The sequence below is a fragment of the Lynx rufus genome, unplaced genomic scaffold, assembly GCF_022079265.1.
Source record: "Lynx rufus isolate CCGP_SWC_20201006 ecotype Redwood Valley unplaced genomic scaffold, mLynRuf1.p SCAF_24, whole genome shotgun sequence".
NCBI lineage: Eukaryota > Metazoa > Chordata > Mammalia > Carnivora > Felidae > Lynx > Lynx rufus.
Window position 1 is genome coordinate 1,936,844 of NW_025814839.1, and position 23,503 is coordinate 1,960,346.

General features: G+C 52.8%; 2 protein-coding genes across 3 annotated transcripts in view; both read right to left on the reverse strand.

Annotated features, from left to right (window-relative positions):
• Positions 1-2: 2 nt before the first annotated feature.
• B3GNT4 (UDP-GlcNAc:betaGal beta-1,3-N-acetylglucosaminyltransferase 4) lies at positions 3-4,276 on the reverse strand. 2 transcript variants are annotated; one of them, XM_047087931.1, is made up of 3 exons: positions 3,838-4,276; positions 3,444-3,545; positions 3-1,299 (listed from the first exon to the last, which is right to left on the reverse strand). In XM_047087931.1, the coding sequence occupies exon 3, from the start codon at positions 1,289-1,291 to the stop codon at positions 230-232; it is 1,062 nt and encodes a 353-aa protein (XP_046943887.1). In that variant the 5' UTR covers positions 1,292-1,299; positions 3,444-3,545; positions 3,838-4,276; the 3' UTR covers positions 3-229. The 2 variants fall into 2 exon arrangements, with proteins under 2 accessions (XP_046943887.1, XP_046943888.1); XM_047087932.1 differs by lacking the exon at positions 3,838-4,276 and having other exon boundaries at positions 3,444-3,619.
• A 401-nt stretch (positions 4,277-4,677) lies between these two features.
• LRRC43 (leucine rich repeat containing 43) overlaps positions 4,678-23,503 on the reverse strand; it is a 35,362-nt gene continuing 16,536 nt past the window's right edge. The window contains exons 2-12 of the mRNA XM_047088461.1: positions 21,776-22,036; positions 20,677-20,787; positions 18,431-18,570; positions 15,986-16,224; positions 15,185-15,372; positions 14,338-14,576; positions 12,364-12,505; positions 12,078-12,233; positions 11,784-11,969; positions 11,417-11,450; positions 4,678-4,882 (exon numbers count right to left, since the gene is read on the reverse strand). Of these exons, the coding sequence (XP_046944417.1) occupies positions 4,755-4,882; positions 11,417-11,450; positions 11,784-11,969; positions 12,078-12,233; positions 12,364-12,505; positions 14,338-14,576; positions 15,185-15,372; positions 15,986-16,224; positions 18,431-18,570; positions 20,677-20,787; positions 21,776-22,036 (1,824 nt within the window). The 3' untranslated portion in view covers positions 4,678-4,754. The remainder of the gene's footprint in view (positions 4,883-11,416; positions 11,451-11,783; positions 11,970-12,077; positions 12,234-12,363; positions 12,506-14,337; positions 14,577-15,184; positions 15,373-15,985; positions 16,225-18,430; positions 18,571-20,676; positions 20,788-21,775; positions 22,037-23,503) is intronic.

The window sequence follows — 23,503 nt, forward strand, 5'->3', positions numbered from 1 at the left end:
AGAATTCTGGCAGCCTCTGCTATGCCGAACTTTGCTCCCATTCAACACATGCTGGTACAGGTTAGCCAGGGGTCAGTGTTTTTAATCAGTTCTCAAGGTCTGGGTGGGGGTTACAAAAATGAAGAAATGAAGTCAGCATTTCCCGTAGACCCTCAGGTCAAGATTCAAGGTTCTCACGTGTCATCATGATAGGAAAATCAACACTGGGTCCACTCACTCAACCCACCCCTCAGAGTTGGGGCAAAGGGGCTGCTGCACACCTGAGCCCCTCATCCGTCACCAGCGCCCACATGGTCCACATCTCCAGGGGGCTGAGGCGGTGCACGAGCAGGAGCCCCCTGTACAGGCAGGGGTCTAGGGGGTCCAGGGGCCGCCGTATCCCAAATGTCTTGAAGCCAGCGTGGTGCACGGGACTCACCCCCAGCTTCCTCAAGCACATGCCCACGAAGACGTCGTCGATGGGGAAGAGTTCAGCCTCCTCCACGGCTGCTTGGAGGCGCCGCACGGTGGCTCGGGACATGACGTAGCCCCCACCCCCGGCGTAGGGTGGGTAGTGGCGGGCCCTGTACATGGAGGGGGGGATGAAATATTTGACCTTGGTGTTCCTGTTGGGCAGGGCCTGGCGGATAACATCTCCCACCAGGAGGTCTCGGGCTGGGTCCCGGCCCTCCAGGAACTCCAGCACGTTGGGGACGTGGACAAAAACATCGTCATCTCCCTTTAGCGTGAAGTGGGCCTGGGGGCAGGCAACTGCCACCCAGCGCTGCAGGTGCAGCTCCTTGAGCGTCAGGTTGAAGAAGTCCTCGGCAAAGTCCCACTGCAGGATGTCGTCGAACTCCCGGCTCTCGTAGGCCAGCAGCTGGGCTGGGGGCGCGGGCCCCGCCACCCCCAGGAGGAACACCAGTTTCAGCTGCCGACCCCTCGCCCAGCCCCCCACCCGGCCCCACGTGCTGCGGATCGCCGCTCGCCGCTCCACGTGGCCGGGCTGCGACTTGATGGCCAGGAGCAGAAAGGTGTCATCCGAGCAGCCGGAAGGCTCCAGCAAGACAGAAAAGCTGCGGCAGTGGCGATAGGTCAGGAAGAGGCGGTGGCGGCTGGGCAGAGACAGGGAGACGTTAGCCACTGTGCGGTTGGGGAGACACTGGCTGCGGCGGGGCCCCGGGGGAGCCCAGAAGGGCTGGCGGGCCGCGGGGCCCCCCGCTGGCTCGGCCTCCTTCTTCAGGAAGAGCAGGCAGCTGAGCAGCAGCACAGCCAGGCTGCACAGGACCAGCCAACCCAGCCTGCGAAACATGGCAGGTCCTGCGGAGAGAGAGCGCGTGAGCCGCCGGCCACGGCCCCGGCCGGCCCCCCGGCAGCCGAGTCCCTGCCGGCCTCCCTTCCATTAGCTCTTCTCGGTGTGTCCCGTGCCTCCTTCCAGAGTCCCTCTCCCAGGGGACAGGTAGGCACACCTGCTGTGCCAGCCTTTGCCTTCTGCTGTCATCAGGGGGCTCTCGGGTCAACTTTTTCCCAAAAGGACTTGTGCTTTTTTTTTTTTTTTTTTTTTGAGAGCAAGACAGAGCAGGGGAGGGGCAGAGGGAGAGAGAATCTTAAGCAGACATCATGCTCAGCTCAGAGCCCGACATGGGGCTCCACCCTGGGATCATGACCTGAGCCGAAATCAGGAGCTGGACGCTGAGCCCACCGAGCCACCCGGGCGCCCCCGACTTGCAGCCACCTTAAAACTGAGGCACCATGGGGTGGCCTGGCTGGCTGGGCTGAGTCCGAAGAGCGTGCGACTTTTTTTTTTTTTTTTTTAACGTTTATTCATTTTTTTTGAGACAGAGACAGAGCATGAGTGGGGGAGGGGCAGAGAGAGAGGGAAACAGAATCCCAAGCAGCTCCAGGCTCTGAGCGGTCAGCACAGAGTCCTATGCGGGGCTCGAACCTACGGACCACGAGATCATAACCTGGCCGAAGTCGGACACTCAACCGACTGATCCACCCAGACACCCCACAGCATGCGACTCGAGTTTGAGCCCCGAGTTAGGGGTCAGGATTACTTAAAAAATAATAAAATTAAAAAGACTGAGAAACCATGAGCACTTGCATCATGTCCCAGGAAACTCAAGTATCTTATAAAAATGGCACGGAGCTAGTTTAGTTTCCAGTGAAATACATTCTAAGCATTTAGGGCCCTTGAATCTAAAGTCAAACCATTTCCCCTGAAATAGTGTGCACCGTGATCTGCTGGCGGCAGGCCCTGTGCAGGATGTCGCAGAGATGACCTCCGAGGTGCTGCCCCAGGGCCTTTGCTCCTCCAGAGAAAGGGAGCCACAGGGACCCCAGAATACACCCTTCAGGTCTGTCTGAAGCTTCTTTCCCCAGTTTCTTGGAAGTTTCTTCTTTTCCCCAGGTTTTTGGGGGGAGTTACTTAAAATGGTGTTTTAAGAAAAAAACCACTTGCACAGCAGAGCATGAAAGGAGAGCTGGAGCTCTGCCTCCCCCGTGGGGCCCCTCTCCCATCCCTTTAAGCTCTGCTCTTCTCCCAGCAAGTATCCCAGCGATCCAAAGAGAAGGCCCAGAAACGGGAACTAGCAGAGTAGCCTGACCAAGATCAAGTCAAGAGTAGCACAGCCAGGCCTGGGGCCCCTCGTCTTCACTACCACTGCCACGCGATCCTGGTCCTACAGGCCTACACCTCCATCCAGTCTGCCGGCATTGGCCTCATCCCAGTGGTCCTGCCGCCGCGGCTGCCACAAACGCATCTCTTCTAGCCGCTAGGGATGCAGAGGCCGGCAAGACAGGCAGGGCCACAGAGAACAGACAGACCAAAAACCAAAACCAATACCAACTTGAGACGGTGCCGAGAAGAAATTAAACCAGCGTAACGGAACACAGTGACTGGGGAAGATTATTTCAAACTGCAGCAGCTGAGAAAGCTCTCCTTGATAAAGGACGTTTGACTTCAAGGGTACTTATTTTGAGAGAGCGCATGCCCACAGGCGGATGGGGGAGGGGCGGAAAGGGGGAGAGAGACTCTCAAGCAGGCTCCCCGCTGCCAACGCAGACAGGACCTGACTCCCGGCTAGATCTCACCAGGGTGGGATCAGGACCTGAACTGAAACCAAAAGTCAGGCGCTTAACAGACCGAGCCCCCCAGGCACCAAGACAAAGGACATCTGAACAAGAACCGAATGCAGCGAACCACAGAGATCTGGTGGGAGAGTGTGCCAGGCAGAGTTAAACAGAGCTCCGGGAGTAGGAGCAGTGAGACTTCTCTGAGGACGGGAGTGTCCTGTGGCTGGAGTATTAAAAGCAAGGAGCAAAGTGGAAGAAGGTGAAGCCAGAGCACGGGAAGGCATACATAAAAGGGCCATCGTGAGGCAAGGGGGGAAGCTTGGGTTTATTGTTATCCTCGGTAGAGAGCCACTGGAGGATTTAGCAGAGGTGGTGACAGAATTTACCTCGTGTGAAAGATTCCTCCTGCTGCGGCTTGGATGATGGGTTTTGTAAGGAGACAGGAAACCGGCCAGGAAACTGTTGCACCGCCAGGTGAGCTACGCGGCCTTCAGGCGGGGAAAATGACTCTCAGGTGTGGGCGATGAGCCCGGGGACGCGCCGGCCCCGTCGGCTGAGAACTCAGGGCGCAGGGCCAGCGGTTTGGTTCCGGAGGCCGGTGCGCCGCGGCCCCGCTCGCCTCGGCCCACAGCGCTCCCACTGCGCGCCCACACACCCGGGCTCCCCCGCACGCCGGCCCACGGGCAACTCCCGCCCCGCCCCGGCCTGGAGCACGGTCCCCCTCTCGGGCCACTCCTCTGCTCCCCACCCTACACGCTACTGTGAATCCTGATTCAGTACCTGCGAATGTAGGTCTCCTTCCAAACTGAGAGCCCCCAAGAGCCTGGTTCTTAACCCGGCGTGGGCTTCAGCCAGGGCACAACCCCCACCCCCGCAAGTGTCGTGCTGAGTCCTAAGGGTCTGCAGTTGTTTCTGGGGTGACAGCCGCCTGGGGTCCTTGGGGCTCGGCGACCCAACACGCTACGACGAGGGAAAGCGCCAGCGACCAGTTCATTCTTTCCACGCCGCGGTCTCTAACGGGCTGTTGTGGGGGCCGGCGGGGTCGCCAGAGCAAGGAGCGGGGGGGCCCCGCGGCGGACGCCCCTCCCGGGCCTGAGGACCCGCGACGGCGCTGCCCGCGGAGGCTGGCCCGCTCCACAGCGCCCGGTTCCGGCCTTCCGAGCCCCGACGGGCCAACAGCAGCCGAGGGTCTCCGGGGCAGCAGGAGGCCGCCTGGCCCCTACGGTCCACCGCGGAGACGACCCCGCCGCCAGACCCGGCGTCCTCGCGGACGCGCCGGGGTGCAGAGGCACGGGCAGCCCCGGCCCTCTCCGGCACAGTGAGACACCCCTGAGCCCGCAGCGCGGCCCCAGGCGCCCCCGGTCCCGCACAACCCGCCCCCCGCGGACCTACCTGAGCCGGGACGCCGGGCCAGGCACGGGCGTGGAGCTCGAGCGGCCGAGCGCGGACGCGAGCTCTAGCCTCGCACCTCCCGCTCCGCTCCGCTCGGCCGGTGGGCGGGGCCCGCTTGGGCAGCGGGAGAGGCGGGGCTTCGGGGCCGCCGCGGGGCCCCGCCCCCTCCGGGCTCCTCCGCGCGCCCGCCGCACACCTGCGGACGCGGAGGCCGCCCCGCCGCCCCGGCCCACCCCCCGCTCCCGGGCGCGGCGGCCACACCGACGCGGAGCTGCGGTGGTCAGAACAGCCTTTAATCCCGCGCCCTACAGGGCGAACTCCCGGAGCGCCTCCTCGGCCGTGCGGCACTGGTTCAGCTGGATCTGCACCTCCACCGTCAAGGGCTGGGGCTGGTAGTCGCCGTCGTACACTGCAGCCGCAGGTTTGGTCTTTTCTGAGGAAATAAAAACGCGGGTCTGTGAGTCCCGAGGGGCGTGCGGGCTGCTTCTCGGCCGTCCTGGACGGGCTCGTTCCGCATCCCCGAAACGCAGAGCTGCCCTCCGAGCCAGGGGGAGCGCGGCTTCGTTGTCGGCGTAGTGAGGAACACACTTCAGTCACCCCTCATCAGATCGTTTAACCAGGCTCAGCTGTTGGAGCTGCGAGATGAACTAGCCACGTGTCTGGGAACACCGGTTTCTCTTGAAAGAACACCGACAAACCATGGTTATTCGGACGCGGATATTTGGTAGATGTTTGCTAAAAAGCAAACGAAGGAAGCCTGGCATTGCGGGGAAAACAACAGAAAGCATTTTGATACATTTATGACATTTGAGCTTTCGAGTAGAAATTAGAATTTTGGAACATCGCATCTGCCACCGTGAACTTAACAGTTTCCCAACACTCCAAGACTTTTCTAATCATATGGGTGCTGATGAAGAATATGATTTTTGGATAATGTGTAATGAAACGTGTCAACGGTTGGAAGATCTGCATAACTCTGTGAACCAGTATTTCACAAATAACCAATGCCTGACGTCACAGATTGTGCAGGGGCAAGATAGCCCTTCAAAATGCAATGTGAAAAAAAAAAAAAAAAAGCAATGTAGACTAATGGATTTTAAGGTAACTATGCAAAAACGATAGATTCAGTATTCACACTGTAACAGGCTTTAAAAAACTAGTTGTCAAATTTTGACATAATATCTAAGATATCAGTTATTTGAAAGCCTATGAAAATAGCCCCTTTTCCAGTTTCATGCCCATGTGAGACTGGATTTTCTTCATACGCTACAATCACAGCAACACATCACAAGAGATTAGGGGCTGCGGGAGCAGCTATTCAAATGCAACTATCCTCAATTAAGCCAGACAATAAAGAAATTTGCAAAAGAGTAAAAGAAAATTAAGACCATCTTGACCCCGTAGCTTGATTATAAATCATGCCCATTGTCCATATTTGTATGGGCCCTGAAGTCCAGCAGTGTACATCCTTTGTTCTTTTTCTTAAAAAAAACTTTTTTTTTTCAATGTTTATTTTTGAGAGACAGCACAAGCGGGCAAGAGCAGAGTGAGGGAGACACAGAATCCAAAGCAGGCTCCTGGCTCCCAGCTGTCAGCACAGAGCCCTATGCAGGGCTGGAACCTACAGACTGTGATGTCATGACCTGAGCCCGGAGTCTAACGCTAACCAACTGAGCCACCCAGGGGTCCCTCTTTGTTCTTTTTCAAAGCTGTTTTGGCTATTCTACATCCTTTGAATTTCCATATTAATTTTAGAATCAGCTTGCTGATTTCTACCAAAAAAAAAAAAATCCCCCCAGAATTATGATTGTTATCAGGTTGAATCATAGATCAATCTGAGGAAAACCAACATCTTAACAATCCTGAATCTCCCTATCCATGTACATATTTATCCATTTAAGTCTGATTTCTCTCAGCAACATTTTGTAGTTTTCAGTGTATAGAACTTCCACATCCTTAGTCAGATTTATCCCTATTTCATATTTTTCAATGGCATTGTAAATGGTATTTTTAAATTTCAGTATCTAATTGTTTATTGCTAGTATATGGAAATACAATTAATTTTTGAATACTGATCCTGTATCATGCAACCCTGTTAAACTCACTTAATAGTTTTAGAAGCTTTTCTAATTATAGGTATGCAGTGCTATAGATTTCTCTATAAATACTGTTTTAGTTATATTCTAATTTTGATATTTTATCTTTTCTTTTTTTATTTTTTTATTTAAAAAAATTTTTTTTTCAACGTTTATTTATTTTTGGGACAGAGAGAGACAGAGCATGAACGGGGGAGGGGCAGAGAGAGAGGGAGACGCAGAATCGGAAACAGGCTCCAGGCTCCGAGCCATCAGCCCAGAGCCTGACGCGGGGCTCGAACTCACGGACCGCGAGATCGTGACCTGGCTGAAGTCAGACGCTTAACCGACTGCGCCACCCAGGCGCCCCGATATTTTATCTTTTCATTTTCATTCCGTTCAAAATATTTTCTAATTTCCTTTTTGATTTCTTCTTTGACTGATAGGTTATTTAGAAGTGCGTTATTTAGGGGCGCCTGGATGGCTCAGTTGGTTGAGCGTCCGACTTCTGTGCTGACAGCTCAGAGCTTGGAGACTACTTCAAATTCTGTGTCTGTCTTTCCCCCTCTCTCTTTCTCTGCCCCTCCCCCACTCGCACTCTGTCTCTCAAAAAAATAAACATTTAAAAAAGATTTTTAAAAAGTGTGTAATTTAGTTTCAAACAATTGAGAGATCTTACATACTTCTTTTACTGATTTCTAATTTAATTCCCCTGTAGTCATAGAGGATAGGATACTTTGTATGTCTTGAATTGTTTTAAACTTATTGAGACTTTATTAATAGCCCAGATTATGGAATATCTCAGTTCTGTGTGCACTTGCAGAAGGTGTATTCTCATGTTGTTCGGTGGGGTACTCTACAGATGTCGGTTACGTCAAGTTGATTGGCAGTGTGATTCAGGTCTCCTACATCCTTAATGATTTTCTATTTGTTCTATCAATTACTTAGGGAGGTGTATTGAAATCTCTGAATATAATTTTGGATTTGTCTATTGCTCCCTGTAGTTCTATCAGTTTTTGTTTCATATATTTTCAAGCTCAATTATTAGCTGCATACTTAGGATTGTTACATCCTCCTGACTCCTTTATTATTACAAAATAACCCTCTTTACCCCTGGTAATAGTCTTTCTCTGAAGTCCATTATGTCTGATATTAATAGTTGCTCCTGTTTTTTTATTAGTGTTAGCAAGAATATCTTTCTCCATCCTTTTAATATTTTTGTATCTTTATATTTAAAGTGGGTTTCGGGTAGGTAGCATATGGTTGCATCTTTTTTATCCAATTTGATCATCTCTGCCTTTTAATTGGGTGTTTAGACCATTTACATTTAATGCGATTATTGATATGATTACATTTAAGTCTACCATCTTATTTGTTTTCTATTAACTCACATGTCCTCTGTTTCTTTTTGTTTTATTCTTTAAGAATAACTATCTTTATGATCCTTCTTTTTACTCCTTTGTTGGCTTCAAGTGATATTATACCACTTCACATAGAAATAGGAACCTTACAATGATATACTTCCATTTCTTTCCTTACTCCCACTTCTAGCCTTTTTGCTATTATTGTACATTCTATTGGTTATATATATATATATATATATATATATACACACACACACACACACACATACATTTTTCATTAAACAATTAACTATAATTTAAACATACTTAAATAAGAAAGGAGTCTATATTTACTTACAATTACCATTTTCAATGCTCTCAATTTCTTTGTACAGATCCAGATCCATCTAGTATTTTCTTCTCCTTAAAGAACTACTTTTAACTTTTCTTGTAGTACATGTATGCTGGTGATGCATTCTTTCAGCATTTGTCTAGAAAAGTGTTCACTTTGCCTTTGTTTTTGGAAGATAGTTTTGTTGGGTAAAAAATTTTAAGTTGATGTTTTTCTTTGAGACTTCCTCCACTGTCTTCTATTTGACATTTTCCTGATGACAAATCTGAGGTCATCTTTATCTTTGTTCTTCTGTACATAATGTGTCTTTATCACCAACTTTTAGCAGTTGTATTATTATCTAGCTTGGTTTTGTTTTCTTCATGCTTCTTGTGTTTAGAGTTCACTTAACTTTTTGGATTGGTATATTGATATTTTCCATCTAATTTGGAGGAAGTGTTTCAGCAATTATTTCTTTAGATAGTCTTTCTGCCCTCCTCACTCTCCTTTGGGGACTCCAACTACATGGACATCAGTTCCTTTGAATTTGTCTGAAAATTCACTGATGCTCTATTTTTTTCCAACCATTTTTCTGAGTTTAATTGTGGATAGTTTCTACTGCTTCCAGTTTACTAATCTTTTTTTTTTTCTGAATTGTCTAATATGCCACTAATCCCACTGAATGTATTTTTAATGTAACATGGTAGTGTTCATCTCTAAAAGTTTAGCTTATCTTCCATATTGCTACATACCACCACCAATCTTTCCTTTAGCTTCTTAGATATATGGAATATAATTATAACTTCTTTAATGTCCTTGTCTACTAATTCTAACATATGTCATTTCTGAGTCAATTGTGAACAATAAATTCTCATTATATATTAAATTTTCTTGCTCTTTCTTTTAATGCCTGGTAGTTTTTCTATTGGATGGAAGACATAAATTTTACCTTGGGTACCATTTTTGTGTTCCTTTCAATATCTTTGAGTTTTGCTTTAGTACATGTTTAAATTTGATCGTTCAAGTCTTGCTGTCCCTTCCTGCCCAAAATGTGTAGTGTTCCCCAGGGCACTGTGCTCAATCCTCTTCTCTGTCAACATAAGTGCACATATTTTCATGACTTTAAATACCCCCTATAAGCTGATTCATTCATTCATTCAATGTCAATGGCCTACTATGCTGGAGGCTGGGGACTGTCTGACTTTAAAGAATGCAGGCATAGCCCCCACTCTCTTGTAGTTTCAGTGTAGTGGACAAGATAAAAGGTAAACCAGGACACATATTCATATCTCTATAGTTAGCATGGCGCTGAGTACCAAGGATGAAAACAGGATACCCTGAAGAAAACAAGGAAGCCCACACTAATCCAGGGATCAACTCCCCCGAAGAAGGCAACTGAGGCTGAGATCTGGCAAAACAAGTTGCTGAGTAAAAAGAGTGGCAAGTGCAAATGGAGTATTCTAGGCAGAACTCTTGGGGGTGGGGGGGAAGAGCTTATAGAACATGGACATTTGGATTTTGTGATGAGCCAGCAGGAAGTCATGGAAGAATTTCCAGCAGTAGAGTGACACAACCAGATCTGCAAACAAAATCGTCCCGGCTGCTGTGGGGGTGCTGACAGACCGGCCACAGAGCGGGAGGAAGGAGGTGCAGCAAGGTGGCAATTGTGATTGTCTAGCATGGTGGCAAAGGAGATGGAGAGCGCCCCGGGTGACAATGGGCAGGTGAGGGAAGGGCTTCTTAGATGCTCCACACACTTCAGCTTCACAGGCCCTGGGCCCGAGTCTCTCCCGTCCACCCCCGGCCCCACGGTAACTCACACCTGTCTTCTCCACACCATCTGTGCTGCCCATTTCCAAGTCAGGAAATGACTTAGCACTTCTTGCCTTTTACAGGGTTTGGTTTTGTTTTGTTTTTAGGTGAATTTTTTTTCATTGAGATAAAATTCTCTTAATATTCAACATTTTAACTCTTTTTAAATGTACGCTTCTTCTGTCGCTTTTAGTGTATTCACAATGTTGTAGAATCATCACCATTATCTAATTCCAGAACATCTCGTCCCCCCAAATGGAAACCCAGTACCCATTAGCAGTCACTCCCCACCCCCAACCCCCAACCCCCACAACCACTGATCCATTTTCTGTCTCTATGGATTCACCTGTTCCGGGCATTTCACACAAGTGGAATTATACAGTACGTGGCCTTTGGCATCTGGCTTCTTTCACTCTGCATCCCGTTTTCAAGGTTCCTCCACGTTGTACACACGTGGCGCTTCATTCTTTTCTGCTGGGTGATCCGATGCATGGATACCCGTGTCCTCTTCAGGCACCCCTCCGCGGATGGACACTGGGCCGTTTCCACTTTTTAGCTGTTGGGACTAGTGCTGCTCTGACCTCATCTTACACCTCCTTGCACCTCGCAGTAGCCTCCCAGCTGGTCCCCTGCCTCCTAGCGCTCCTTCCAAGCCAGCCGGTTCTTTCTAAAACTCAAATCTAAAGCTTACCTATTTCAGACACTTCAGTGACTGCCCCTTGCTCAGTCCAGGCTCCTCATTGGGCAAAGAGGGCCGGACGACTGCTGAGCCAGAAGGATGCTGGGCCAGTCCCATCTTCAGTCCCCTATCCCACCTCATCCTGGCTCCTACCCCAAACTGCCTCTCCTGCCCTTCACATAACCCACAGCAGGCGCTCTTTTCTCAGAGATGCAAGAAAGATGTAGGGTTTGGTCCTCAGAGCGGGCATGGCCTTCCCACTGGCCAGAAGACACAGTTCTCCATTCTTCCATTTCTTTGGTCCCAAATGAGGCTGATCCTTCCCCAGGTCCTGCTACAGTCTGAATGTTTGTGTCCCTGCAAAATTCACATGTTGAAATTCTAGCCCCCAAAGTGATGGTATTAGGAGACGGGGCCTTGGGAGCTCATGAGGGTAGAGCCTCAGGAATGGGATTAGCGTCCTTACAAAGGAAGCTCCAGGGAGCTCGCTCACCCTTTCTACCATGTGAAGACATGGCAAGAAGGTGCTGGCTAAGACCCAGGAAGAGGGCCCTCACCTAACGATGCTGGCACCTTGGTCTTAGAGTTTGCAGTCTCCACGACTGCAGGAAAGAAATGTGTGCTGTCTATAAGCCTCCTGGGCTGTGGTGTTCTGTTATAGCAACCTGGATAGACTGAGGTCCTCAATAAACGCTCCCTGCTCTCAGTTACCACCGTTAATTCTTACCTTTTTTAGCTCTCTTGTTCTTGTTCTTTGAATCCTGAGAGGAAGAACCACAACAAGAGATGCTTACTGGACTTGGTGGGCACCGGGGAAGGGGTGCTGTCCTATAGGAAGGCAGGGCAGCTCTAACCTGGCTCCCCACACCTGAGAAGGCTGCCTGAGGAGCCAGTAACCCAGAGGGCTGGGAGCTGGGCACCGCCGCATGGCCTGGGGAGAGGCCTTCCTCCTCCCCAGGCATCCCAGGGCCCTGCCAGTACGGGGGCTTCCAGAGGAGGTTGGGAGGCTCAGAGATGCGCCCCCCCCCCCCCATAACGCTTCCCTGCCCAGCACTGGTTTGATGGGGAGGGGTGTGACAGAGGCCCTACTGTACCCTGAGGGACGTCAGCCTGTCAGTTTCCAAAGTGCGGATCACCCCAAAGTTGCACACTTCGGACACAAGTGGCTCCCCCGCCAGCAGGGGCTCCAGGACCACCAAGCCACTGCCCAACACCCGCAGGATGGGCGGGTCCTGGCGGAGCTCCTTAGGAAGCTCTTTCTTCTTGGATCCCTTCTGTTCCTGTGGAGAGAGGTCAGGAGAGTGGACGGGGCCCAGCAGGGACAGTGCCCAGAGTGCCCACGGCCGCCGCCACCACCACCTCGGGGCACCTGGCAGCCCGGCCAGTACCTTTGCCACCTCTTTCTCCCTTTTCCCTGCCGTGTCCTTCCCGTCTTTTCCCTTCTTGTCTTTCTCCTTCTTCCCCTTCTTGTCCTTCTCCCCTTTTCCTTTCTTGGCAGGCAACGGGACGTCAACAGGAGGCAGCACCGCAGGCCAAGAGAGAATCTAGGGGACGGCGAGGCGGCCACGAGTGAACACAGGCCAGCCTGGGGCTGGCTGGGACCTTGCCGACAAGGGAGCGGGGCCCCACGACAGAAGACCGGGAGACAGGAAAAGGGGGATCCCGGCCACCCACCTTCTCCTCCACGATGGTCACAGTGGTTCCCGCCAGCAGGAAAGCCTTGAGTGGCACCAGGTCCTTGAGTGTGTGCTGCATCTCGTAGCTGCAGGGGATGACATCAGTCCAGGGCTTGCGGACAGTGCTGAAGAGAACGGTCCTTGGGGAGGGGGATGAAGACAGGGGTCCCATCACCCGGGAGGCTGTGGCCGGGGACCAGGACCAGGCCTTTGAGAAGATGTGCACACACGTGCACAGCGGGAGATGAGGCCAGACACAAAGGATTACTGCCCGATGCATTTAGATCAAGGTCAAAGAGAGGCAAACTAGTTAATGGTGCTAGTTGAGTTGACCGTGACCTTTGGGGAGGAGGCAGGGGCCTAAGGAGTCTTCCGAGGTCCTGGTATGTTGTTACTTGTCAAGGGCAGTGGCTACCTGGGTGTCCTCATCATTTGGCTGTAAAGTGGATATTTCTCTGTGTGTGTGTTACACCTCAATCGTTTATTTTTTTTTAATGGTAGAACAGATCTGTATGTCCACAGCCACATGGAAAATCAGCAAATTTCAAATTGATATACAGAAGTCTATTTTTTTAAAACAAAAAAGATATGAGTATATATGTTTATATATATGACTGTATAAGAAAAAAATAGGGAACTACGTGCACAAAACTATTAAGAATAACTCATTCTGGGGGCACCTGGGTGGCTCAGTGGGTTGAGTGTCCAACTTTTGATTTTGGCTCAGGTCATGATCCCAGGGTCATGGGATCGAGCCCCACATTGGGCTCCATGTTGAGTGTGGAGCCCGCTTAAGAGTCTCTTTCTCTGTCTCCCTCTGTTCCTCTCCTGCTCTCTCTCTCAAATAATAATAAAGAGTAATTCACTCCGGGGCCTGGCTGGCTCAGTCAGTAAGGCCTGTGACTCTTGATCTTGGGTTCCTGAGTTCAAGCCCCATGATGGGCATAGAGCCTACTTAAAAAAAGAAGAAGAAAAAAAAAGAGTAATTCATTCTATAGGATAGGTTAGATGGATGCAGAAGAAGAAACTTATTTTCTCATGTACCTATTTTTCTAATTTACGTATTTTTAAAGCAGAATTATTTGCGACTTTTTGTTTATGTTTTCAAAAACTCAGCACCACCAAGAACCACAAAGTCGTCGGCTGTGGTTGACTGAGGAGCCTGGCACGGGGGGTGGCTGGTTGTCCCCCACCTTCTCTCTGGCAGCGGGGATGGCCGCTTGCCTGGTTCTGCCACCTGAGGGAACACAGCACAAGTGGATGGGCCACTGCAGCTTTTCCATATTCTCCACAAACCTTACCATTTACCCTCAGTTGAATTTTGTAAAAAATAAACCCAGGGGCGTCTGGGTGGCTCATTCGGTTAAGCGTCTCACTCTTGATCTCAGCTCAGGTCTTAGTTCAAGCCCATGTTGGCATAATAATAACAGTAATTATTATTATTATTATTAAATAAACCCAAACCAGGCTCCATGTTTTGAAATTAGTTACAAAAATCAGTTAATAGAGCTTCAATACCTAATGAGAAGTGACCCTAAAAATTCTTCATCAAAAGGTTCTTCATCAGATAAGACAACACCTGTGGGGGCTGTGAGGCCAGAGGGGCCTTAGGAGGGTAAGGAAGAGCCTGCTGCTCAGGCCGCAAGATCCACACCAGGGGTCGGATGCCAGGAGACGTTCCACGTGCCAAGAAGTTAAACTGAAAAGCCTCTCAACTCTGAGGGCTAAAACGGAAAGTGCTGTCCTCTCGGGTGACTAAGAAATGCCCGCGTGCGCGACACCTGGCGGCGGGACACCTGGTGGCGGAAAGGCGATGCGGCCCTGCCGGGGTAGGGCTCGGAGTGCCGGACCCGCCCAGCCGGGAGCGCAGCCTCGGCCCGTCCCGCGCGGCCCGGGGGCGGGGGGGGGGGGGGGGGGTGCCCTGCTGTTGGACGAGGAAGGGGCTCCCGCAGGGCAGGGTCTCCGTCCTTACCCTGGGGAGGGGCAGAGCCGGGGGTCTCTTCGCGGCCGCAGCTTGGCCAGCTCTTCCGCGGAGTCGGCCGCCCCGGGCAAGGGCGCCGACCCGCCCGACACGAGCGAATCCTCGCGCCCTCCCGACTGGGCGGACAGCCCGGACTCCGCAGAGTCCTCGTGCTCTTCGAAGATCTCTTCGGGAACGTCCTCCGGAATGTCCTCGGCCAGCTGTTCGGCGCTGGGCGAGGGCATGACGATCTGCGGGAGAGACCACACACCCGCCCGGCCGCGGTGTTCAGGGTTCTCAGGGCGCGCAGCGCGCGTGCGCGTGAACAGGCGTGCGCGTGAACAGGTGTCCGCGCCACGGTGAACTTGCGGAGCCAGCCAACACACAGACTGGGGCAGGAAGGGTTTTCTTAATGCCCCTTCTCAGAGAACTGTCTTAGGGGTAAGAACAGTAACAATTTCTGCAGAAGTTGGGGTGTCCTCCGTCGCTCCTGGCCGAATGACACCCTGAGGTCTGCTTCCGAAGGGAAGGGTGATGCAGTAGGGGAGAAGCATGCCACGGGGAGCAACCAACCTGGTTGTAAACGCTGTTTCCTTGTGAGGCCGTTTGCTCATGTTCAAGGGCAAAGGAAGGAGGTGAAAGAAAAGAGGAGGTTCAAGAAAGGGGCTGAACGAGCCTCTTCCCTTCTCGGAGGAGGGTGTGAATCAGAAAGCTCCCTGTGAAGGGGTTTCCTGGGCCCCAAGAAGCTGAGAAGCTGTTCTGGCTACGCAGGACACCTCGCGGACCCCAGTGCAGCCCAGCCCTCCCCCCACCAACCCCCAGTTCCGGGGGGGGGGGCAAGAGCCCCCGGATCACACACCTCTGCCAGGACACCACCATATTCACTTCCTTCTCCTTCTTCCTCTTCTACAAAATCGTAGGTCACATAATAGCTGTAAGTGATAAAAGGGCCTTGGGGCCCTGGTTCCGGGTCTAAGACAGAGGTGTCCTGAACCCCCTTGACATTTCCAATGGTCACCACGAGCTGTGCCTGCCGTGCCAAGAGGTCTGCAAGGGAGAATGGGTAGGAGTGAGGGGGACGGCAGGGGAGCCGGATTCTTGCGTTCTCTCCACTCAGTGGGGAGCCTCAGAGTTTGCAGACTTGGGTTCAAATCCCAGTTCTGCCAAGTTCCAACAGCTGTTTGGGGGTAAGTCCCTTTTTGGTAAGACACCCCTCTTAAGCCTTGTTTTCTGGGTCTGTATAATGGGAACGGTAGTAGCTGCTTTACAGGATGGTTACAGATGAAGAGTACATGTTATCTTAGCACGAGCCTGGCTCACAGTAGGCAGAGCTATTATCACCATCTTGACCTTGAGAAACCTCTGATGCAGCTTGTGGCATGGGCCACAAGGGGGTGATCTCAAACCGCCACAAAAGTAAAGAAGTTGATTTAAAGAATGTTTCCTGTTTGCCTCCTTACTGCTTCTGTCCCCAAATCCCAATCACAGGCATCAAAAGTCTGGGACAGAACTCTGACCGAGAAGGTGAGCTACGCCTGATTAGGGTGTGGGTCAACTGGGGAGCTGCAGGGACAGACCGCTAGTTCGATGGTGGACAGGCAGCAGAGGCTCGAGGGGTCAGATGCCGGCCCCTCCCCACTGGGCACATCAGCTCCCTCACCCCCACTGCGGCCGAGCCCCCGGAACTGATGCTTCTCGCTGGGAGACACGGTGATGTCGTCCAGCACGCAGAGCTGGGACAGGCTGTCGATGGTGAAGCCTCGGTAGTAGGGCAGCAGGGCCAGCGGGTTCCCCTGCAGCACCAGCAGCCTCAGGCGGCGGAGGGTGCTGAGGCTGGCCATCATGCCCTGAAGGTCCGTCAGGTCGTTGAAGCTCAGGTCCAGAGAGACGAGGTTGGGCCTAGAAGGGAAGCAGGACCATCTGGGGGTCCAGAGGCAGGGTGAGCAAAGGGATGGGGACGTGTGCCCGGCCTGCCTTGCTCAACACCCGCCGGCACTCCGCATCCAGAACAGACAGAAGGCCTGTGCTGAGGGCAGGTTAGGAATTTCAGCCCACCCTCGACTCCCAAGTCAGGCACCCTTGACTCAAGTTAGCCACCCTGTCGGGAAGCGCTTCTTGGTTCTACTGCCCCCCCCCCCCCCCCCCCCCCCGCTCCACGACACTGCCATCCTCGCTGCGACAGAGATGGCCCTCGTCACATCCTGCCTCCACTGACTTCCATTTACACCGGTCTTTTCTTCTTGGTCCCTCCCATAGATCCTGACACAGTGTTGTGCCACTAGAAGGTTCTCAACAAAGACGGACAGACTGGCAAGGAAGACAGATGGAAGCCTCATGGGGAGGGGCGGTGAGTAGGCGTAAGAGAGGGAGGTGGATATGGGGATCTGGGATGAGGGGTTTAGAAGCTGGAGGATGCCTTCCAAAGCCCGGCTGGCTCATGGTCATAGGAAGCCACGTGATTCCTTTCTTGGGGCACACGAGTGAAGAACATGCCAGTGAGGACAAAGGAGGCACCCTCCATGCCAGTCTGGAGAAGAGGGCCACACAGGGGGCAGGGGTGGTTCCCCAGTGCGCACACTAGAAAGCAAACTGGTTTCAGCTCTGAGAGCAGCCGCGAGAGAAGCGCCAGGGGCGCTTCATCAGCACTTTGTTGTACCCCGGGCCTCCAGCTGACCGAGCTCAGCCATGTCCCCTCCCCTTCTGCTCTCCTTTTGCAGCCTGTCCCGCCCGTGATGTTGGCTAGCCAGTCAACGGGAAATACCCAAGAACATTTCATGGGGACCAGCACACGGACCGTATCCCGTGTCAGCCTTCTTCAAGAAGACTGAGAACGCATCGGCAAAATCGGTCCACGAAAAGGGGGCCCTCCTTTTAATTTCAAAGCAGTGAAAATCAAAGGTTTCACATACATGTTTTTATGAAAGCCACACTTGGCATCAAGCAGGTTACCTACGTTTAGAATAAGTATGTTTTCCAAATTAAAAAAATCAGAACACCCGGTACCCTGTCCACGGTCTGAAATCAGCCATCACAGAAGTCTAACACGTACGCCTCCCTCCTGGCAGCCGCCGTCAGTGGAAGAAAGAGGTGCAGAAGCGCACGCGGCCAAGACTGTGTAGAGAGAGCTTGGCAAGGGTGGGAGAAAGAGGAGGAAGAAGGAAACTATGGCCAGAGTCGGGCACGTTCCAAGAGCACGTACAGTTGGGCCACCTGAGATCGTTCTCCAGGTTACCTAGAAAAGCAGGGAAGTGATGCTGGCCTATGTCCTCTGCCCCTTCCGGGCTGTGAACCTAAGCCCATGGCTGCCCAGGACGCTGAAACCCTGGGAATCCTCACAGCACACCCCGAAAGCTTCCTCTGACGGCCTTTCACAGGTCGCCTCGGGTCCCCGCACAGTCCTCAGACCCGGGGTTTTGTCTCCCACCGCTCACTCCCCAAGGAGACAAGTCACAGCAGGAGCGGTCTGTAGGGCAGCTGGGGGCGATTTTGCACGGCACGCGCTGGGCACTATCTACAAACACTTTGGTGGTTACAACTGGGGCAGGGGTGCTACTGGCATCTAGTGGGTGGAGGCCAGGGGTGCCGCTCGACTTCCTGTGTGCGCAAGACAGCCCCACCACCGGCAGGTTCCCACTCCAGTGCCGGCAGTGCCCAAGTCAAGAAACCCTGCTCTAAAAGCATCATAGCAAAAGGTTTGCTTTTGCTTCCTGCTATTTGTAATCCTTCCCTGGGCTTCGGTGGAAATGTTTGCTTATTTAGTTAGAGAAATAAATCCTAGGACTGGAGCTGGCAGCCAACCAGCAGTTATTATAGAAAAGAGCAAAGTTAAAAAAGAAAATAAAAGAGCAAAGCTAAAAAGGGAAGGGGAGGGGAGGGGAGGGGAGGGGAGGGGAGGGAAGGGAAGGGGAGGGGAGGGGAGGGGAGGGGAGGGGAGGGGAGGGGAGGGGGAAGGGAACGGAAGACAAGAAAAAAAAAAAAAGAGAGCAAAGCAGAGTCCATCAAGGCACCAGGGTGCAATCATCCAAACCTAACACTAAGCCCTTCTCTCTCTCTCTCTCTCTCTCTCTCTCTCTCTCTCTCTTCCTGTCTGGGACTCTGGAGTTACCAGTGGTTGGAGGTGACATAGAGACTTTCCAGGGGGCCCAGAAGCTTGTTGTGACCCAACCCCAAGTGCTGGAGTCGCGGGGGCGGGGCAGCGCACAGACACTCCACGCTGCGGATCTCGTTGCCATAGAGCTCCAGCACCTGAGAGAGGCAGAAAGAATGGTGCCTGTGAGCCCCAGTCCCTCCATCCTTCCTTCCCTTCTCCCTCCCTCCCGCTGTCCCTCCTCCTCCCTCCCTCCTCCCTGAGAAACGGGGGAGGACCGTGAAGCATTCAAGCCAGGCCACCCCAGTGTCCATCCGGACTCACTTTAAAATAGGGGAAAAACGGGGCACCTGGTGGCTGAGTCCGTTGAGCGGCCGACTTCAGCTCAGGTCATGATCTCACGGTTACTGAGTTCCAGCCCCGCGTGGGGCTCTGTGCTGACCGCTCAGAGCCTGGAGCCTGCTTCGGATTCTGTGTCTCCCTCTCTCTCTGCCCCTCCCCCTCTTGTGCTGTCTCTCTCAAAAATAAATAAACATTAATTTTTTTTTAATATGGAATAATATTTCTATAGCAGGTGTTGGAAACTTTCTTTTCCTTTTGTGAAGAAAACTTTAAAATTTGGCACGGGATGGGGGGTAACATAGCATTTTGGCAATTGCTCAACCCACGGCAACATGTCACTGAGAAAGCTAAAGGGCCCCTGGCTGGAGTAAGGGATGGACTTGAGGAGAACAAGGCATTCTTGCACTTCTGCTCCAAGGTCTCACCTGGGTTCTTCCGAAGCCTGGCACTGAGCCATATTTCTGAGTCCCTTTTGCCACTACATCTACTAATTTCCACATTTAACTTAAAATGGAGAGCATTTGGGGGAACCTGGGTGGCTCAGTCAGCTAAGCATCCAACTCGGTTTCAGCTCAGGTCATGATCTCACAGTTTGTGAGTTCAAGCCCCACATCGGGCTCTGCACTGACAGCACAGAGCCCACTTGGGATTCTGTTTCCCTCTCTCTCTGCCCCTCCCCTGCTCATTCTCTATCTCAAAGTAAATAAAAATAAAAACTTAAGCCTGGAATAGCTTTTATTTATTTATTTATTTATTTTGAGAGAGAGCATGACCTGTGCATGACCTCGGGAGGGGCAGAGAGAGAGGGAGAGAGAATCTTGAGCAGGCTCCACGCTTAGCGCACAGCCTGATGGGGAGCTTGATCTCACGACCGTGAGATCATGACCTGAGACGAAATCAAGAGTTGGACGTTTAACTGACTGAGCCATTCCGGTGCTCCTAGTTTCTTTTCAAATGATTATTTTTATGGTGGCAAAATATATATAATTTGTCATGTTACCTATTTTTCTTTTTTCTTTATTTTTTATTTTAGAGACTGTGCACATGAGCGGGGGAGGGAGTGGGGGAGGGATAGAGAAATAGAGAGAGAGAGAGAGAGAGAGAGAGAGAGAGAGAGAGAGAGAGAGAGAATCTTCAGCAGGCTCCAAGTTCAGCATGGAGCCCAACACGGGGCTAGATCCCTCAACCCTGGGATCATGACCTGAGCTGAAATCAAGAGTCAGGAGGCTCAAACAACTGAGCCACCCAGGCGCCCCCATTTTACCTCCTTTTAAGTGTACAATTCAGTGGCATTAAGTTCACTCACACTGTAGTGCAGCTGTCACTGCTACCTACTTCTGAAATTTTTCATCACCCCAGACAGACTGTACCCCATTAAGCAACAACTCCACATCGCCCTCACCCCTGCCCCAGTAACCTCTAATCTACTCCCTGTCTCTGTGGAATTGCCTCTTCTAGATATTTCATGCAAGCGGAATCAGCTAACATGTGACCTCTCGTGTCGGGACTCTTGTACTCAGCATCACGTGTTCAAGGTTCGTCCATGTCCCAGCACGAATCGTTCCGGTTTATGACTGAAGAATATCCCACCACATGGAGGGACCGCATTTTGTTTGCCCTTTCTCGGCTGGTGGACATCTGGGTTGTCTCCACCTTTCAGCTGTCGTGAGGAGTGCTGCCGTGAAGACGGGCCAGCAAGAATCTCAGTCCCTGCCTTCACTTCTCTGGGGCATACACCCAGACACGGAACGGCAGGGTCCTATGGAGATTCTACTTTTTCGGAACCTGGCCTCCCTCTCCAAAGCCTGGGGCTGGTCCTTGGCATCCAGCCACACTGGCCAAACCTTCTGTGGGGAGGGCAGGGGCAGGGCCTCTGGGCAGAACCAACTCGAAGACCCTAAATGGAGTCTGAGCTCTTTTACCTTGAGAGTTGGGGGCAGGTTGACAGCATCAATCTCCTGGATTTGATTAGCACTCAGTACCAACTCTTCAAGATTTAGAAATTTCAGGAGGTCTTTATCCACCAGGCTCACCTGGAAGGGAAGGAAAGGAAGTTGAGAGCTCTTGCGGGTGAGGCAGCTTTGGAGCAGAAACAGGGTCCACGGGAGGCCACCGACAGGAGGCCACCTGCCTCCTGAGGGAGTCACCTCGAACACCCCAACCCCTTTCGTCTCCCCTACCGACCCTCTTACAGCCTCTCCTGCACACTCCACCAGGATCCCAGGGCTCCGCCTCCGCAGTGACCTCTCAGCCCCCGCCTCACTCCCCGGAGGCGCTGTACAGCTACCAGCCCAGTGTCCCGTGTCCCCAGTTGGACTGTGTGCTCCCAAGGGCAGGGATCCCATGTTCTGTGCTGTCTACCCCTGAGGCCTTAAGGAATCACTAGTTTACACACAGCAGGATCAGACCGGAAGTTCAGAGGCCTATCTGTGAACCTTCAGTTCTCTGTGGCCTCAAAGACATCAGGGCCCTTCCTGGCGACTGTGCCAGTGTGCCCAGGATTGAGGCGTTCCCGGGACACTTTCAGCGCTGATGCCCGAAAGTCCCAGGAAAACTGACAGGAGTTGTTCCCGCCCCTCCCACCTGGTACTGTGTAGATCCCCAGTTTCTCTGGGAAAGGGGAAGCCAATGTAGGCAGGCTGAGTTTGCAGATTGGGGCTCTGTTATCGGTAGAGGCAAAGAAGGCTTCTCAGTAACAGAAATTAATACAGTACCATGCCAACCCTCCCCAACCCCGGGCCCCCACAGTTTAAGTAAAACCAACACAGACACTTCAAAGGTCTCTCCGAGGACCCAGGAGCCCCAAGTCAGAAGTCAGCTGTAGAAAACACACCTGGATTCCCCGGGGGTGAAGGAAGAAGACACAGAACAAATGAGCAGCTGGCCCTGGCAGGTGGAGGCGCTGGTGAAATTAATTAGGTCCGAGCTACCTCCCCATCCTTCCTTCTACTCACCACCTAGGTCTCACCACTAAGCTCTTTAAGGGGCATGGCCTCCTTGACATCAACTTCTGGCACTCACCTGCTTGTCCACCACTCGTAGGGACCTGAAGTAGGAGTAGAAGAAGGTGTCCTTGAGCATCAGGGGATTCTGGATGGCCAGTTCTCTCAGAAAACGGTCCTCTGCACTGGAGCCCTCCAGCAGAGCCCAGGGGGAGTGGGGGCTGCGGACCAGGCCCAACAGGGCCTCCACCGTCTCCTCCCGGGGGCTCACGGCCTCCTCGTCTCTGGGGATCAGCTCCCTCCATGTTCGCCAAGTTCGAGGAAGAAAACGTGACTTATTCTGCAGCAGTGGAGGTGGAGAAGTTCGCTACTCGTGACTCAGCCCTCTCAAGGATTCGAGACTCCCCAAAAAGAGTAGATGGTAAGATAGGACCATCAGGGATCAAGAGTTTAGAAGTTTAAGCAGTGAGTAATCAATACTTCCGACTGATCATCAGCCATGGATAAAACTACAAAGAACTGCATTCCTGCCTTTAGGAATTCACTCAAGCTGGGAACCCTGAAGAAGCAGGTGAAAGCAACCTAACAGTTAAGAAGGATTTATGTACTAAAAGCTAGAGGCGCAAAAGGCAATCTGGGGGATGTATTAACCAAGGAATGGCTTTCGAGGAAGAAGTACCATGGCTGAAAAGGTGAATTCAGAATTTAGAGGCCACAGCGGATGGGGAAAGGTTGGGTCCCAGAGCTGACTTTCTCCCAGCCCTTCCCCCAGGAGAACTGGAGACATCGGTGAAACCCAACAGCACCTTGCACAGTAGACACTCAACAGTGTTTGTTGAGGAGACAGACAAATCCATTAGTTCCTTGATTGGTGCCTTGGTTTTCTCCTCTATGAAAATGGGCACACAGACCTCCCCTTAGCCCCTACCAGTGTGGGGGGGCCTCAGCTTCCCAGCAAGCAGGAGGGGAACATTCCAGACCCTCAAGATATTCCAGGGCACATCCTGGGGGCTGCAGGTTCTCAATGGCCTGCTCCTCATCCCCATCAGGAGCACTAGCTGATGGGGTGCGGGCAGACGCACCTGCTCCAGCCCGCAAGAGCCACGACTTGCACCCCAGGGCGAAACTTTAGAAGGGAAGTGTTTCCGGCCTCAGAGACAAGGAGCCAGGAGAGGAGGGAGGGGGCCGCTTCTCCCCCAGACCCACCGGCCTCTGGAGGCAGCAGAACCGGGCCTGCTCAGGACCACGCCTTCTGCGCTCTGGGGCACCTGAGGGTTGAGAAGCTCTTGGCCCAGGCAACAACTTTCCACCTCAAAGGGAGCCTGGTGTTTCTAACGGAGAAGCCCTACCCCCGGGTCAGCCCGCCGGGCTCAGGTCTAGGCGGGGTCCCGCCCTCCTCTGCGGGTCAGGCCCGCGGGGTGGGGGGGGGGGGGAGGGGGAGGAGCTCTCTCGTCGGCCCCTGCGGCGTCCCAGCGCCCGACCCCAGCTCAGGACGCTCCCTAAACTCCCAGATCCAAACCTCCCCTCAGGCTTCTCCGGATCCGCCAAAGCCTGTGCCGGCGGCCCGGGCCCCTCGGCGCCGCAGATCCCCGCGTCCCTCCTCCGGCCGCCCCCGCCGGCGCCCGCACCCAGCTGCCGGTGCCGCACGGGAACTCGCGAAGACACAACTGCCTCAGGTGCTCCCGGACCGCGGCGCTCACGGTCCCGCCGGGCGTCTCCATGCCCGCGCGGCCGCCTCGCCTGGCCGGTTGCTAGGCAACCGCCGGGACACACGTGCGCGCTCACCGGGGCCGGGCGCGCGATCCTC

Coding starts and splice junctions, on each gene's coding strand:
- B3GNT4 (XM_047087931.1), bottom strand. CDS start 1,291: ATGTTTCGCAGGCTGGGTTGGCTGGTCCTGTGCAGCCTGGCTGTGCTG.